The sequence below is a fragment of the Psammomys obesus genome, unplaced genomic scaffold (assembly GCF_907164565.1).
Source record: "Psammomys obesus unplaced genomic scaffold, mPsaObe1.curated_primary_1811, whole genome shotgun sequence".
Classification (NCBI taxonomy): Eukaryota; Metazoa; Chordata; class Mammalia; order Rodentia; family Muridae; genus Psammomys; species Psammomys obesus.
The window spans coordinates 1,543,899-1,559,961 of record NW_026585690.1 but is presented as its reverse complement, the minus strand read 5'-3'; the positions used below and the strand labels follow the sequence as shown (position 1 = coordinate 1,559,961).

At 45.6% G+C, this 16,063-nt stretch overlaps 1 protein-coding gene across 1 annotated transcript in view; it reads left to right on the top strand.

Moving 5' to 3' along the window:
• The window catches only part of Parm1 (prostate androgen-regulated mucin-like protein 1), a 93,922-nt gene that overhangs the window by 57,876 nt on the left and 19,983 nt on the right, over positions 1-16,063 (top strand). The window contains exon 2 of the mRNA XM_055595897.1: positions 3,660-4,358. Coding sequence (XP_055451872.1) covers positions 3,660-4,358 — 699 coding nt within the window. The remainder of the gene's footprint in view (positions 1-3,659; positions 4,359-16,063) is intronic.

Genomic DNA, 16,063 nt, shown 5'->3' with positions numbered 1-16,063 from the left:
AGATATATAGTGATTGCAAGCCACCCTGGGCTACAAGAAAATTCCTTAAAAAAAAATCATAAGTCAGTATAAATAACAAAGGTCTGTTTAAAACCCATCTGACATTTCATGTTAGCTAGTCATTTTTATGGTACTAATAAATAAGCCAGAGGAAGATAGGAGGAATATTTCTAACATAACCCACTGTTTAAATCAGAAAACATTCTTTCTTCAAAAAATAGAAAACCCTTGTTTTCCTCAATCTTTATTTACTGACACATTAAGGACGACGTTCAGTCCCATCAGCTCGGTGGGAGAAAACACAGAAGAAATGGGCACATAGCAGAGTGTACCCCACAATTTGGGCCTATATGGAGCCTGAACAAGGTTTTATGTAGATGTAGCATATTTCACAGAGGAGCCTGGGCTCCCTTTCTCAGAACTGGGGTGGCAAGACTAGAATCAGAGAGGATGGAGCCAGAATATGGAGACAAGAGCCAAAGAAGGGATGTAGGTGGGTGGTCCTGGGTCATTTCAGGAACTCATGGTGATTCAGATCGATTGACAAGGTTCTCATGGCCCATGAGGAGACACACTGTGCCAAAGAGTCCAGGATCTATACTGAAGGCACAAGGAAGACTGTAAGAGAATGAAGTGAAGGAGAGGAGCTCATGAAACCAGATACCATTTTTAAGATCATTTAATGGCTCCCAGTATGTTAGGGGAAAGAAGAGGAAATTTTTTCTTCCAAATTGTGGTCTCCACAATTCACAAATACCCCTGCATTTTCCAACCATGGAGTTGTTAAATGGTCTGGCTTGAGCAACATGGTGGAAGTTCAAGTTTCAACTTAGAAAACTTACTTTATTTTTCTGAATCTAGCACCAATCGTTTGTGAAACTTGAGGTGGAAAGCGTCAACCCTGTGAAGGTTACACGGAAGTCAAAGGATATGATGCCTAGAAAGTGCTCAACCTAGGCCTTTCACTCAGCACTCACACATTCCAGTGGGGCAGCAGTGTGCATGTGTTCATGTATGTGAGCATGTGTGTGTGCTAGTGCATTTGTGTGTGTGTGTGTGTGTGTGTGTGTGTGTTCATGTCACCAGCTCCTCAGAGGCTGAACTACTGCTACAAAGAGTGACCATCAGCATTTAATACACAAGCCTTCTGCAGCCCAGGCGTCTGCCGGGAGACCACAACCAGCAACTTCCCTTGGCAGCCGCAGAAGGCCTACTGCACCTTTATTAAGTTTCACCACATTTGCCAAAGTTCTGTCATATCTTTTCTCAGGTACCTGACAAGATGAGGGCATGGAGGGACAAGGAGAAAACAAGGAGTGGGCAATCCTGAAACCATGCTGCCCGAGACTCTGGCACCTGCGCAGGTTGCAGCTCTTGGACTTTAGGATGAGGGGCAGAGGTTAGGGCAGTGAAACATGGATGTGTCAGGAGGCTCAGAACAGATTCTCCAGTTGACAGCGCCTCATAACCACTCCCCTCAGTGGGAGAATATGCCTGAATGTCCTGTCCCTCAGCCCCAGACCCCTTTTCCGCATAAGGTAGGAAACCAGGGACCAAGCCAAATGCCCAGTCTTTTCAAATATCAAAGCGGTGTAAATAGGAACACTGTAACCTATTCAGGATAATGCACGTGGGAACAAGCAGTTTTCTCTTCAATGAAGAATCTGCATTTTTCATGACAGCAATCTGTCAGATCTTCTTGCAACGTGGAAACTTGAGTCTGACCAAGCCAGGCAGAGCACACCATGTCTGCTAACGTCACTCTGTCTTAAAGTAACGCTGGCTCATCTCTAACTTAGAGGCAACTGAGTTTAAAGTCTTCGTTCTAGTAGCTTCCACTTTTCTCAAGGAAATACAAAACTTACTATTGGTTTTCCAGAGTAAAATGGCTCCGCTGTGGTGAGGGAAGTTGGATGGAGCATTGTGCTTTTTTTAACCTTCTCTGGTGGCTCCCAGGGGCTCATGCTTGCTCTGCAATGGCAGCTGGTAGAGTTAGGTCTTCTGGCCATGTTGAGGCTATAGCAAAACATGCCTGGGAGGGTCAGACAGTGGGTGTTCAAGTTCTGACTGTCTTCAGAATGGTGAAGAGTAACCTCGCCGGAAACTAACCTGCTTAGCGCAGTGATGTTGGGCTTTTCGCCTTCTGTATCCCAGGTGCATCGTGTTCAGCAGCCAGTCACTGGTATTTAGTCAGAGCCACCACCCCCCCAAGCCACCCCACTCCCCCAGAAAACAAGTGCATGTGTCATTCTCTAAGATAGTCATAGGATGTCCATAAGAGATATCTTTACGCTAGAAGAAGCTATGCTTTTAAGCAGGCAGGGCAGTGGGGCAGAGACAATCCAATACAGCAATGCTGGGGTTTAAAAGATTTTCTTGGTTGTGTGTGAAAAGAACACAGAGGGTGCCTCTGGGAGAAACCCAGAGGTCAGAAGGTCATTGAAGAGATTCCTACCATCACTTGACTAGTTGACTCAAAAATGTTGAGATGAGGAGGAGGAGAAGGAGGAGAAGTGTGGTGAATCAGGTTATAATTTAAGGGACTAATGAAAGAACTTGATTTGGGGTGTGAGAGATAAAGGATGGCATTTCTCTCTTTAGCTGAGAAATTTGCAAATAGGAGTTCCACATACTGAGATGGAAAATGCCAGAAGCAAAGCTGGTTGGAGTGTGATGAATGGTAGAGAGAGGCAATCAAGAGATAAGTCACAGAGAGGGTGAGAGTATGAGTCCAGTGTCTGCCAGGGCACTAATGCAAAAACAGTCAATGGTTAAACAGTTAAAAGTGAAGAACAATAAAAGTGACTGAACCAATGGAGGCTAGCAACAAGGGAGATGGGGTAAGGGAAGAGGTAGAACTAGCCTTTACAAAATATGAAGGCAAATACGATTTATCAAAATCATAATTATAAAAACGCCAGGCTAGAATCTCAGTGATACCCCCAAACCACAGATGAGGGCTTTCTTCTGAAATTCCGCTTCCTTCCACGGGAAATGTGCTTATAAAGCCACCATGCCCTGCCTCGTGGTGCATAAATGCAGAAGGGACAGAGGGAGGGTGCAGGCTCTCCATGGCCCTTCTGGCTTTGAAGCAGGAGAAGGGTCGCCAAGGCACCTCTGAGACTGCCCCACTCCTGCCAGGCACCAGGCAACAGTTTCACTTTTCACACACACACACACCCTGGCGTCCCTCTGTACAGGTGTTGTGAAATGACACTCAGTCACGCAACCAGATGCTAGAGTTGCTGCACAGGGCCTCACCCTCCGAGGACACCTGTTTAAACCGGCAGGAGACAAGACTATTTCCTTCCACCTGTTGCTGGTCTTGAGTTGACTGATCCACCACCACTTGCTCTTATGAAGCCTCAGGCCAGTTGCTACCAGGAGTCACAAATCAAGGGAGTGATTAGTGAGAAGAGCAGATTTTAAAAGCCACTTTCACAATTCAGTGTCACCTCACAGTGAGAGAGAGAGAGAGAGAGAGAGAGAGAGAGAGAGAGAGAAATACCTGAAACCACACTGTAAAATAGCTGTGCAATCGGTCACCTGTTTCACACACACACACACGTGTGTGTGTGTGTGTGTGTGTGTGTGTGTGTGTGTGTGTGTGTGTAGTACTTTTCATGCAATTAACTTAGTTTGTCCTAACTCTTTCATAGGACTGAGGATACAGGGTTCACCAACATCAACACCCTTGCCTGTTTCTCTTATGACAAAAATTACCGCACCTACGGCCTCCTGGACTACCTCCGCGCAAAACACTGCTATGGCCACCACGCCTGTGGCCAGTGGCACCCCCAATGCCTCTGTTCTCCATGCTACTGCTACATCTCTGACATCTCAGCTCCACAAGAACACTTCTACCGCCTCCAGAGACGAGGCTGTCACCAGCCCAGATTTGAAGAGAGATGACAACAGCACAGACTCCCCGCCTGCCAAGTCCACCTCAACAAGCGGTGCCGCCCACTTGACACCCACACTCGAGGAACACAGTCGTGGCAGTCCTGAAGCAACTGTGCCAACTACTGGGTCACATTCAACCGTGCTCGTGTCTTCTCAGGCTCCAACCGCAACATCCACATCCCGGGGAACCTCCCCACCCGAGTCTCTTTCTGTCTCCATTACCCCTAACCACAGCTCTACTGTGGCCAACATCCAGCCCACGGAAGCTCCAAAGGCACCCGCGTCCCCAACAGAGGGGCACAGCTCTAGTCACGCACCCACTTCCCCTATCACAGCAGAGCCGGTGCCCAAGGAGAAGTCACCCCAAGATGCCGAGCCTGGCAAAGTGGTCTGCGAGTCTGAAACCACCACCCCCTTCCTGATCATGCAGGAAGTGGAGAATGCCTTAAGTTCTGGTGAGTCCCTCTTCAGATGACGTCCGTGTTCTTGGTTATGCTAAGGTGGAGAACCTGTCCCCTGGTAGGCAGGAGGAATGTACACTGCCTAAGGGTAACTATAAGGTTCAACAGTTATAACAATAATGCAGGTTTTCAGTTACTTAATACTTGGCATTCTTTGTAGTCAGGAGTCATCTGTCTGATGTGTCTCTACAGAAGTGAAACTGTGAAGTAGAAGAATTGGGTCTAGGTCTGCTTTCCTAAGTTTTGCTTCCAGCAACTTCCTAGACCCCTCTCAAAATGGAGAAGACCTCCCCAAAGCAGGATCTTTTTCCTTTGGGTATCACAAAGCCACAGAGAAAAGCAAAGGGGCACCAAGGGTCCATGTCTGTTTATAGCAGAGAACCAGGAGTCTAGGCTCAGAAATCAACCATTTACCTTGCCTCAGATGGGATTGCCATGCATATGGGGTTTGAGGAGGAGGAGGAAGTCTGATGAAGAGGAGGAATATTCATGACTGTTCCTTTAATGGGGGAAGATCCCCCTTCTCTTCCCTCCTTGTAGAGTGTAGTGCTTCCTCTCCGGGCCTTTGACATGGCCCTCAGAGACAAGATTAAGGCTAAGTTAAAATGCAGCTAGGTCCCAGAGTGACAATTTTAGCTCTGACTCTTGACCTGGACCACACTCTTCTCCCCAGGGCCCTTCTTTTTCCTTATCTCGGAAGGGTTTCACCACACACTGCCCTCGTGGAGGTCCGATGGCAGGCATGGTGCTCAGGAGAGTCCCTGGCATGGAGCGAGTGCTCAAGAAACTACAGTTTTGTTCCTAGTTCTAACAAAACGTTGACCTTAGAAGCTGGCCACTATTAGAAAGGCTTATTTGTTGACCCTTCTCATCCCCGTGGAAAATATCACAAATGTTACAGAATGCTGCATCTGTTTCTATTCCCTCAGAAACCCTATAAAGTTAGTATCGTTTTTAGCCTCATTTTTCTGTCTTGGAAATTATGGAAGACAAATGTTGGGGTCTTTTCTAAGGCCACTCATATCAGATACTCATGAGAAACTGTAAACTTCTGGACACTGGGCAGAAAAAGCAACTATGAAAATGACTGTCTGGGTGGAGAAGAACCAGTGGGGCTAGAAAGGCCAGAAAGTGAAGCAGAAATGGATCCAAAGCCTCTCCCTGGGCGGTCATGGGAGTCATTCACTGAGAAGATTCCAGGCAGATCGTGTTTGGCAAGGTAGAGCCAAAGGAAAGCTGTCAGTGGTGAGAAATAGATGTGTTTTAATGAAAACAAACAAATGCTGTGGATGGAAATACTGCTAGAGAGTGGTAGGAAAGAGAGGACTAAGATTAACAATGGAGCAATCTCTATAGAAGAGCCCATAGGCTTGTCAGGCAGCAATCCCAGAGAACTGTGATGAGTAGATACAATACACTGATAATAAATAAATTATATTTATTTATATTTATAACATAAATGTAAATATACAGCATCTACATACTATATGTTTAAAATAAATGTCAATTTAATATACATAGCATGACATACATATTAAATTTTATTCCAAAAGGCTGGGGCATACCAGTGAAGGGAATAAGAATAAAAGAAGCATTCCATCTGGATTGAAGGAGCCCACTACAGCGGCCTGGCTGATGTGAGGTTGGCATGCTAGGGGCCAGGCTTGAGCCGGGAGAGAACTAAAACCAGGAGTCGGGATCAAGCCCTGTGGAAAGACCACCTCCAGAACAGCAGAGCCTCTCACTCAGGGGGGGGGGGGGGAATCCTCTGCCCTGCTAGCTATGAAGCCAGTGGTCGTGGTGTAGCAGAGAACCAGGTGAGAAGGGTGGAGGGCAGAGGGGGAGGAGGAGCCCATTCGTACCCCATTGGCACCCTGTCCACAACTCCAGGCCAGTACTCAACATACTGTTCTTAGATATGTGCCTCTGTGGTTATGCCACCCCGGCTTCCTGCCCTAGTAGAGAAGAGGTACCCAAAAGAGAATGGGTTTCATAAAATCCGTCTCTCATAAAGGAACCATCCAAGTACAGGCCTGTGGACATAGTCCTGTCCACCTTTTCCTTCCCACTTTGGGCTCTTATCACCATTTCCTGCATGTACTTCATGCTCTTCCATAGGCGTGACAAGTGAATTCTCCAATGTCCAAAGTCTATACTTGGTGAAAATGACTCTCCATGATCTGATACATCTACTACTTTCTAAAATCCCCTACTTTCTTTACTAGAACTTTCAGGAATATTCTAGTATTTTGGCTTGGTTTTTAGATCACATATCTCCTTCTCTTCAACCCAGCAGGGCCAAAGGCTCAAAATTAGTGGCACAGTTGGGTCATGATCCTTTGTAATTCGAGGGAATATGTACACACGGGAACTCTTAAGATCTCTTTACTATAAAATACTTACTGTGTATCTGCTAGGACCCACTGTCTGTCCTCTGAGTTCAAGAAGAGAGATAGAACACAAGTAGCTCTTAATCCCATACCCAGCTTCTAACCCAAGAACAAGCCAAGATAGTGGGATGAGCATTGGGGTAGTGAGATTCAGTCTGTTCATTGACTAGGCAAAGAGACTATTCCCTGGAGGAGTGCTGTGCCTCGCTGAGGGCCATACCTCTCTCGGCATCAGAGCTGGGCCCAGAGTTATCTGGTTCTGGGCCAACCCAGCATGGCTGCATGCACCCCATCAGCCCTTGGCTCTCCTGAGTTTCTGCCTCCAGGGAACTGTGCAGGCTCACTCTTGTTCAGAGATTGTGTGCTGCCTTTAGATGTGGCAGTGATGAGACCACACTTTGTATGACCGTTGGTCTTACTCTGGGTAAGTTTGCATGGCATATTTCTATTAATCCATCTGTTCAACAAATACTTAAACCCAGTCCACCGATTAATTCTGAAACAAAGCAGAGGTTAGGTGAGTTCAGAGAAAGTGGGGTTCTCCACGATGGAGGGAGCCGGGAGCTGTAGGAAATGAAGAGAGTCTGAGTAAATGGCTCTGGGGGGAATGTGCCAAGGTGAGTGTCCAGAAGTACTACAGTGCAGCTGTGAGAACACCTGCTCACTGCAGCTGTAAGAACACCTGCTCTCAATGAGGAGCCCAGTGCCTTGCCTTCCACCAACATATTTGGCTAATTCTCAGGCCTGGGTTGACTGACCACTGCAAAACTGTTGACCTGGATGACTGTGGTCAGTGCCCTCATCTCTGTGGAGCTGTCTATGTTTGAGCTCCAGGAAAGTCTCTCTCTCACTTCTCTACTTGTTCTGTTGGTGCTTCCCTCCCTCACCTCTCACTGACCACCTGCACTCCAGAGCCACCCTGCTTCATGGAACCGAACATGCGTCTATCTGGCTGTCAGTCAATTGGAGCTCTCCCCAAGGGCAATCCATGAACATCTTACACTGCAGATGATTATTAATTTCCTCAGCCTGTGATCTGCTCCTCCTTTCTGAAAAGCGACCCGATCACTCCTCACGCCCTTGCCAGAGGGCCTCTCTTAGAGGCATTGGAGTCTTGAACCCTCTGGGTTGTGTTGTCCCCGTTGGCTCAGCCCCAATAAACAACACCTACCTAGTCACATGAGGACGTCAAACACTCCTTAGACCTTGTCCTTTTCCGAGAACGGGTATAAGCTGGTGCTTCTCTTAGTCATTACCTCTGACACTGCTGAGATCATAGGTGAAAGGAGGACTATCTTGTTAGACTGACCCTCAGACCTCCAATTTAGTAGCCAGTAGCTAAATGTGGCTTCTAAGACCTGGACCTGTAGCTGTTGCAAACAGAGATAGTCTGTAACTGAAAAAGTCTTTTCTGGGTTTCAAATATTCAGTGCAAAAAAAAAAAAAATTATATTGTTTGCAGGCTAAGATGGTAATATTTTAGATATATTGAGTTAAATAAAAATGATGATTATTTTCTTTAAGGAAGCAGCAGCAGCTCCAAGCAGGTCCCATGGTGTCGTGGCTCTGACACTCTAATTGCTTCCCCTCTGAATCAGAATGAAGAGGCCAGGGTTTAGGTCACACACACAAAGTTCAACACGCCCTGAACTTGCACAGGCTCTCAGCTCTCATTTTCTTATACCCTCAAGCTCCCTGGCGACTTTCTTATTAGCTGAACACAGAGACGCCTCCTGCCTCAGGGCTTTTGCACTCACTCTTCCGCCTGCCTGTAACAGTCACCCTCTCTCTTCCTAACGGATCAGTCCTGTTCCTGGTCCAGGGTCTATTTAACTGCCACCTTTTCAGTGGACCTCTGCTCCTCTGTGTGGAATGACAACTACCGTCAGTGTGGATCTCCCTACCGTGCTTCGCTTGTCTTGTTATCGCTTGGCATTCTCTGGCAGTGCCTCCTTTATCAGGAGGCTCTTTGCTTTCTACTGCTAGGCTAAAGGAAGGAAAATGATCACAGAGGATAAGGAGGAGGTGACGCCTCCAGCTCTCAGGTGCAGCAGACCCTCAGTAGCATTCGTTGAATAAATGAAAATGTCAATCAGCCAAGGAAGATGATGCATTTATCTGAGACCTGTTTTATGGATAAGATGGAATAAGGGCAGCCTCTGTAGGAGGGGGATGTCATGAGGGTTTAGAGAACACAATTTACTTGGCTATTGAACAGTGCCCCAAAGAATGGCTTTGATTGATATTTTACTATTATTATTATTATTACCTTTCTGATGTTGTGACTATCATCATCTTTATTATCATATTTTCTATAATGAAGGATGCCCACAATCTTCAACAAGCATTTATTAAGCTACGGTATCTGGCTCTCTACTAAGGATACATGTATCTGTGAATAATAGTCTGTCCTCTCAGGAAATTTACAATTTAGCATGTGCATGGCCTAGAAAGTAATGAAGTCCCCAGCTGCCTAGACATTTACATCAGGATGGGTGTCAGAAGCCCTAGGTTATGAGATAAGGTTGTGGGCTGTACCTGGTAGCCCATTGGCAGTCACTGACTAATGGGAAGAATGGTCTTTAAAGAATGGTCTATTTAAAGAATTATCTTTAAATAGCACTCAATAGCAGGAGAAATGTGCATGGAAAGTTGTAAACAGTTGAGGACCAAAAAAAATATAGCAGTTCATAGCTGGTTTCTGGTTGTTCATCGTCAATGATAAACAGGTTATGTTATTTAACTTCTCTACTGTTAGGGCTCTTCATGATAAACCAAGTACAGGACAAGCTATCTTTTATGTCCTTTGTGCTTATCATACTATGACAATTGTTTGCTGCACTGACCCAGTGCCTAAGGAAAGGAATGAGATGCGGTGCTTGTTGGAGACTGGGCTTCACCGGCACAGGCTCCCCTCACTCAGTCCTAAGAATACGCCAGTGAGGCCGGATCAGCTGTACCTGTTCTAAACGAGAAAACTGTGTACACAGAGACTGACTGTCCTCAAGCCCTCATGTGAGTGACAGGGCCAGGGTTCAAACTCTATTCCAAGCCAAGGCTTTCTGCCACTGAACCCATCCTGTCTGACGTGATGGAAACAGCGAGTCAGGAGAGCTGACTGCGCCAAGCACACTTGAGTAGGTTACAGGGGCTACTCTTCGATCTCACCACCTGGGTCACCAGCAGGAGGAGAAGCAGGTGGCCTTGGTAGCCACGGCAAGTCAGCTGCAGAGAGGACAAGTGTTGCGATTTGCAGCTTTCGTTTAGCTAGCCAAGGAAGAAAAGGCGCAACGCGTCAAATGCGGGTCACAGGGTGTCATTCAACCGGAGCTCATCGTGGGTAAGCACCGTGACAGGTTTTTCGTTCCCCGAGCGAAGTCGATGCAGCGCGCGGCTCGGGACGCAGTGAGTGTGGGAGCGAGGGGCTGGGGTGCAGACCAGGTTACACTCACAGCGTCACCAGGAGACTCACACACACTTCACGGTTTCGCTCATTCTGCTTGTTGTGATGTGGAGTCCACGTGTCTGCGGGGCCCGTGCTGCCATCCATTTTTCCATCACAATGAGGAGGACACAGCTGTGAAAATTGGTGGCATTCTTTGAACTGGTAAATTACTGGTTTGAACTCTAGTTTTTATTCGGTAGGAACTGTGCTAATAAACACCCTGAAAGGGCAGTAGTGCGGAGACAACCGGGCATTCGTGTGTCTCCACCTCCAGGAATTTTCTGCGTAGGAGACATCCATACCTTTGAGAGGAATGTAGACTCAGAAAGATAAGAATTATGATAGGAAAGATAAAAGAATCAGTTAAAATAAAACTTTCCTAGTTTTAGGAGCGGGGAAAAAATGTGTATTATAGTAAGCAAATGGCCATATTTCAAAAACATATTAAAAAGTTGGTTAAAGGACTTAACATTGATTTAATATAAAAACATGCATATGATAAGACCATAGAAAAGGAATGTTAAGTCTTTTCTCCACATGCTTTTAGAATGCCCAGAATGTATGAGAAAGCAATACTACTAAAGAGTGAGTCCTCCAGCACTCAGTTTTACAAATATACCATGCATGTTCAAAACTGAACCTCTTCAGAGAACGGCACTGCCTGTCTTTCTAGCATCTTCCTCCCACTTCCCAAGTCTTCACCAAGTAATCTTTTTAATTAATTAATTAATTAACTAATTTTATGTTCGTGAGTGTTTTTGCCTTCACGTAAATCTGTATACCATTTGTGTGCACGCTAGAAGAGCGAACTGGATCTTCTGAGAATGAAGTCCCTGACAGTTGTGAGCTTCTGTGTGGGTGCTGGAAACAGAACCCAAGTCCTCTGGAAGAGCGGCCAGAGCTCTTAATCACCGAGGTATCTATCCAGCCTCACCAAGTGTTATTTATAGACATTAAACCCTTAGCAGCTCTTAAACTCATCCGCCCCCTCTTCCACTCATTCCTAAGTCAGAGCTCTCAAAATCCCAGAGCACAGACTTCCAAACAGTCTCTTCACTGCTCCTTTTCTCTGGTCTTGCTGCTCAACAAAGAGCAGCCAGAGTGGTGATTAAACACTAATCAAATAGAACTCACGGCACCAGCCTCCACCAACATCTCTGCCTTCCGCCTGAAGCCCCAAGCCCGTGTGGCCTCTACCTTCCACCCCAGCATCACTTAAACACCTGCCTCTCACTCCGAGCATCTCTCCCCCCAGCTGGCGCTCAGGCTCATAAGTCTGCTGCTCTTCCTCTTGACTGTCACTCATGTAATGCTTCTTGCTGGAACTGTCCATAGTACCTCATTGGTTAATTCTAACGCGGTCCTGGAATCCCAGCTCGTGCATTGCTTGTTCTGGGTGTTTGCTGTGTGACTCCCAAACCACTTCTTATCTTTCAGTTACAGTTTATCACAACTCAGTTGTTGGCCTTGCCTTCTCCACGGTAGGACGATGAACTCAGCTGTGTAGCTCTCCGCTTCGTTTCTCAAGACACACGGGGATATAAAGAAACTGCCTGTTTGGGCTCAAAAATGTAGTCCTAGAACCTAATTGTGCCTGACTCAGTGCAGGTGCTTAATAAATATTCAGTAAATGAACATTTTTAGTTTTATATAGAAACCCACACTTTTTCTTATTTCTAAATCCTGAGCTTAGAATTGAAAATTTAAAACAAACAAACAAACAAAAAAAAAACCTTGAACACCCTCACCTGTGTGTGTAAAGACACCTCTGATGCTTTCCCATGACCACAGACCATTCACTGCTTCCTGCTGTCCTGATGGGTCTCCACCCATGCCCACCCCCAACACACCTGTCTTTGCCCACATCCTGATGCCTGCTTTGGGCATTACCATTGTGGCTGTTATGACTGCGCTTATGAACTGTCATTCTTTCTTTTTACAGGCCAAACTCTTTAAGCTTATGCTAACCTTCAAACCTTGCTGATTCTCACAGAAACCCTGACTATTAGATGCTATTTCAGTTAAAACACAATCTTCTCTTTCTCCTTTGACTTACCTTCACTACTTGAAACTTAATCTAATTGTGAAGTAGTTCTAAGATACCCTTTGAAAAATATATGTCAAGGTAATAAAGCCAGCTATTTGCCATTTATACTGTCATCCAGTAGCAAAACAACCATTGTATATTTTAATTGCCCCGACGCTGTCTTTTATCATACTTAAAAATTTTCTGTCTCCGTGGAGCAATTTTTCTTTTCTGTTTCAGATTTGACTTTCATTGGTGATAAATAAAAGGTGGTTTTGAAAATGCTTCACTGAGAAAATGAGAGTCAGCATAGAAACACAGAAAATCCTGTTACAGATGGAACCTACAGCTTGGTAGCTCATTGAAAGATATGGATGAGGATAGGCCAATCTCATTTCCACCCTGAACCATTGGACCATTCTAATGCAGGAGAGCATGTCTCTTTAGATGTCTTTAGTTGGGAAATGGAGAGTGGCCTATTACCAACCCATCAACTTTGTCAGAAAAAAAAAAATCTAAAATCTCATCACAGGGTGTTGATTTGGTACTTCTGTGTTAGGAAAACATGTAAGTGACACTGAATTGATACTGTCTGATTCCTCAATCCTGGGAAAAAGAATACTGGCCATGACAGATGGAATTTTTAGTGTTTTACACCCATGGCTAAATGAATGACTTTCAACATTGGCCTAAAGATGAATGTTAGGCTAAAATGAAACCATCTCACTAGGTCAGTAGAAGTAAGCCTTCAGACACGTTGTAGCGTGTTTCCATTTGCAGACAGTAAGGAGTAACTTCAAAGGCAGGCTGCAGGAAAGATGGCAAGGGTGCAGGGGAATGGTACAAACTCTACCATCAGACTGTCTGGCTCAGATCTCTCCAGTGCCTTTCGCTACATGAAAGGCTCTGGAGTAAGCTTAGCCATCATTGAACATCATCTTCAAGATGAAGGCACACACAGAACCGTACCTATTCTGTGAGATTCTCATCAGGATTAAATAAAACAACCCAAGGAAGTTTTTCCTAATAAGTCAGCAGTAAATAATGTCAGCTGTTATTATTTCAGTTGGACCCTTAATTTGGGGCGGGAGTGGCCACTGTTATTGAAGACTGTCATAGACTAGTTTTCTTAACTTGAAGACTTAGACCATTTATAAAATACTTAACGGTTCCCGAAGGGATCCTTCAGTGAGTACTGAGTAATAAAAGCCCCTGTGAGTACCTGCCTTCAGTACAGTATCCAGAAATGGATAATCCAAATGGCATCAAAGACAATAACTGCTCCCCTCTGAAACAGTAACACCTTCGCTTGGGAGATGAGAAAGGAAACTAAAGTTTCCTAGCCTAGAAGAACAGTCTCAGGCGCTGAAGGGAAACAGTGAGCTGCAAGAGAAAAGCTTGGTCCTGGGGTCTTCAAAGGCAGAACAGTAAGGAGCTGTGCCCTCCCGTGACTGGCATCACAGTTGAGAAATCAGTTTTCTTTCCAGTGTTTTTAACTGGAAAAACCTCAGAGGCCGGAGTCTGGGAAATCTTAAACTTGGTAAATACAGTGTCTGAAAGCAGGCCCTGTGGGACCCTGATGATTAATTACATGGGAGCAAGGCTGAATTTAACTAATGGTTCTTAGGAGATCCCTGGTTTCTTGAGATTACTGTAATTATGTTGATGTCACTGCCCTCAGAGTTGCTGGGACAAGTGACCTGGGACAAATGGCCTAAAACAGTAAGAATTTAAAACAACAAACAAGCACACTACTTGGCAGAAGGAGAGGATTCTGGCCCGGATTCAGGTAAGGCTCTAACAATGGCCTTACCACATGGCTCATGTCCTCTGAACAAGGAGAACATCAGGGTGGAAGGAAGGGACAACCCTGGGAGGCTGCAAAGGCAAGAGGGACCTTCACCTGCCAGCATGGATAAGTTTAACTAGAGACCTCTGCCAACTCTTCCATCTTATCATTTTCCCCGGTATCCCTTCCTCCACCGCCAGCTTCATCCTTATTATTAAGCTACTGAAGAGAGTAGAGATGGTAACTATGGCACAATCCTCAATGTTCCTGGAGACGAGGTGTAATGTATCATTCCCTCCAGGCAATATTCAGAGGTGACTTGGGAGTTTGAGACATACAAGCTGCTCCTTAATAATCCTCAGTCCCTGCAGTCTGGGCGTGGAACTCACCCTCCGGCTAACTGGACGTGAGCTGTGCTCTCGACAGCCCTAGAGTTGCTGTGTGGCAATCAGCTTAGACAGCACTACACCGTGAGAGAAGGACTAAACAAGATCATTGCTATTATTGGAAACCCCCAAGTAGCTCATGTTACAAATGTCAAAGGAGAGCAGAGACTGAGCAATCTAAATAGGTAGTTAAAATAATTCCAAGCGAGAAGGAGGTCTCATTTGTGTTGTAAAAGACTGTAATTGTAAGTGAAGTGAATAAACTTTAAAACCATAGTAACGGAGAACCGCCCAGAATGGTTTCATTAGCTGCAGTCCCCTGCTCCGTGCTTCCTCACAGGGAGTGCGGGGCTGTGTCCCCATGAGAGACTGAAGCTGAGAGAAAACAGCACCCAGATCTGCAGCTCACGCCATTTATTATCATAACCAAGATCAACATTTCTACTGTTGTTTTCTTTTTAGGTGCATGCTTTATGCAGGAAAGTGTTTATTTCTTATTTATCAGTGTGCTATATGTGTGTGAGTGTTCATGTGTGTACATGTAGAAGGGTGTGGGGGGGGTGGCTGGGTGTGTGTAAAGAAGAGGTCAGAGTCAGGTATCTGAGACCCTCTCCACCGTACTTTTCAAAGCAAGGTTTCTCGCTGAAGCTGAGGTTTACCTATTTGGCTGCAGCAGTCAGCAGTGAACCCGGGGATACTCCCCACTCCTGCCTCGCCAGCACAAAGTTTACAGCCATGCCCAGATTATTATGTGGGTTCTAGGGATTCACACTCGACTCTTCATATTTGTGTGGCGAGGCCTTAGCTGACTAAACCATCTCCCTGCCCAGAACAGCCGTTTTTAGATCAAAGTTTTAGTCACCAAACCCGGTCTTCAAATGATGTGAAGTGTAAAAGTACAGTTGTTCCCCTGGCCCCAGTCTGAAGCCGACCTGCCTTCTCCGGCACTCTGCCTAGCTATCAGATAAGGGTAGAAAAGAAGGAAACACTTCAGTTGAATAACAGTTGCCTAGTTGTGATTAGCTGGCTTCTTACCCTGTGTTTGTGGAAACAACTCCACAGTAAACCAAAGGTATAGAAAGCGTTCGGTAAAGAACAGGAAAGTGCACAGAGACAAGCTTCGGTTGTGTTCATTAAAACACTTCTACAGATTTGCCTGCAAATCCTATGATGATAAAGCGCTGTCTCCCTTACGCCATAAGCAATAATGAATCGTGACTCAAACTGTCTCTGAAGCTGCGGAGATGGCTCAGTTGGCAAAGTGCTTGTGTGTAAGCATGAGGAGCTGAGTTCAAGTCCAAACACTCACCTAAAACAGAGGGCACAGTGGCCCATGTTTGTAATCTCAGTGGTAGGGAGGGTGAGATAGGCGGGTCCCTGGGGCTCACCGGCCAGCTAGCCTCACCTAATTAGTGCACCCCAGATCCAAGTGGGAGATACTGTCCTGCAAAGCAAAGCGGACATTTCCTGAGGAGCCATGTCCAAAACTGTCCTCTGACTTCCACACACATACGTGAGCACGTGCATACACATAGACATGAGCAGGTACGTGTTCCTACGCATACTCTGAAGTGTATTAATCTTTAATTAATTAATAACAAGCTAGCCATATTTCAGAAGAAATCAGAATTATTTTATGAATTACTTATTTTAGGCCTAGCCA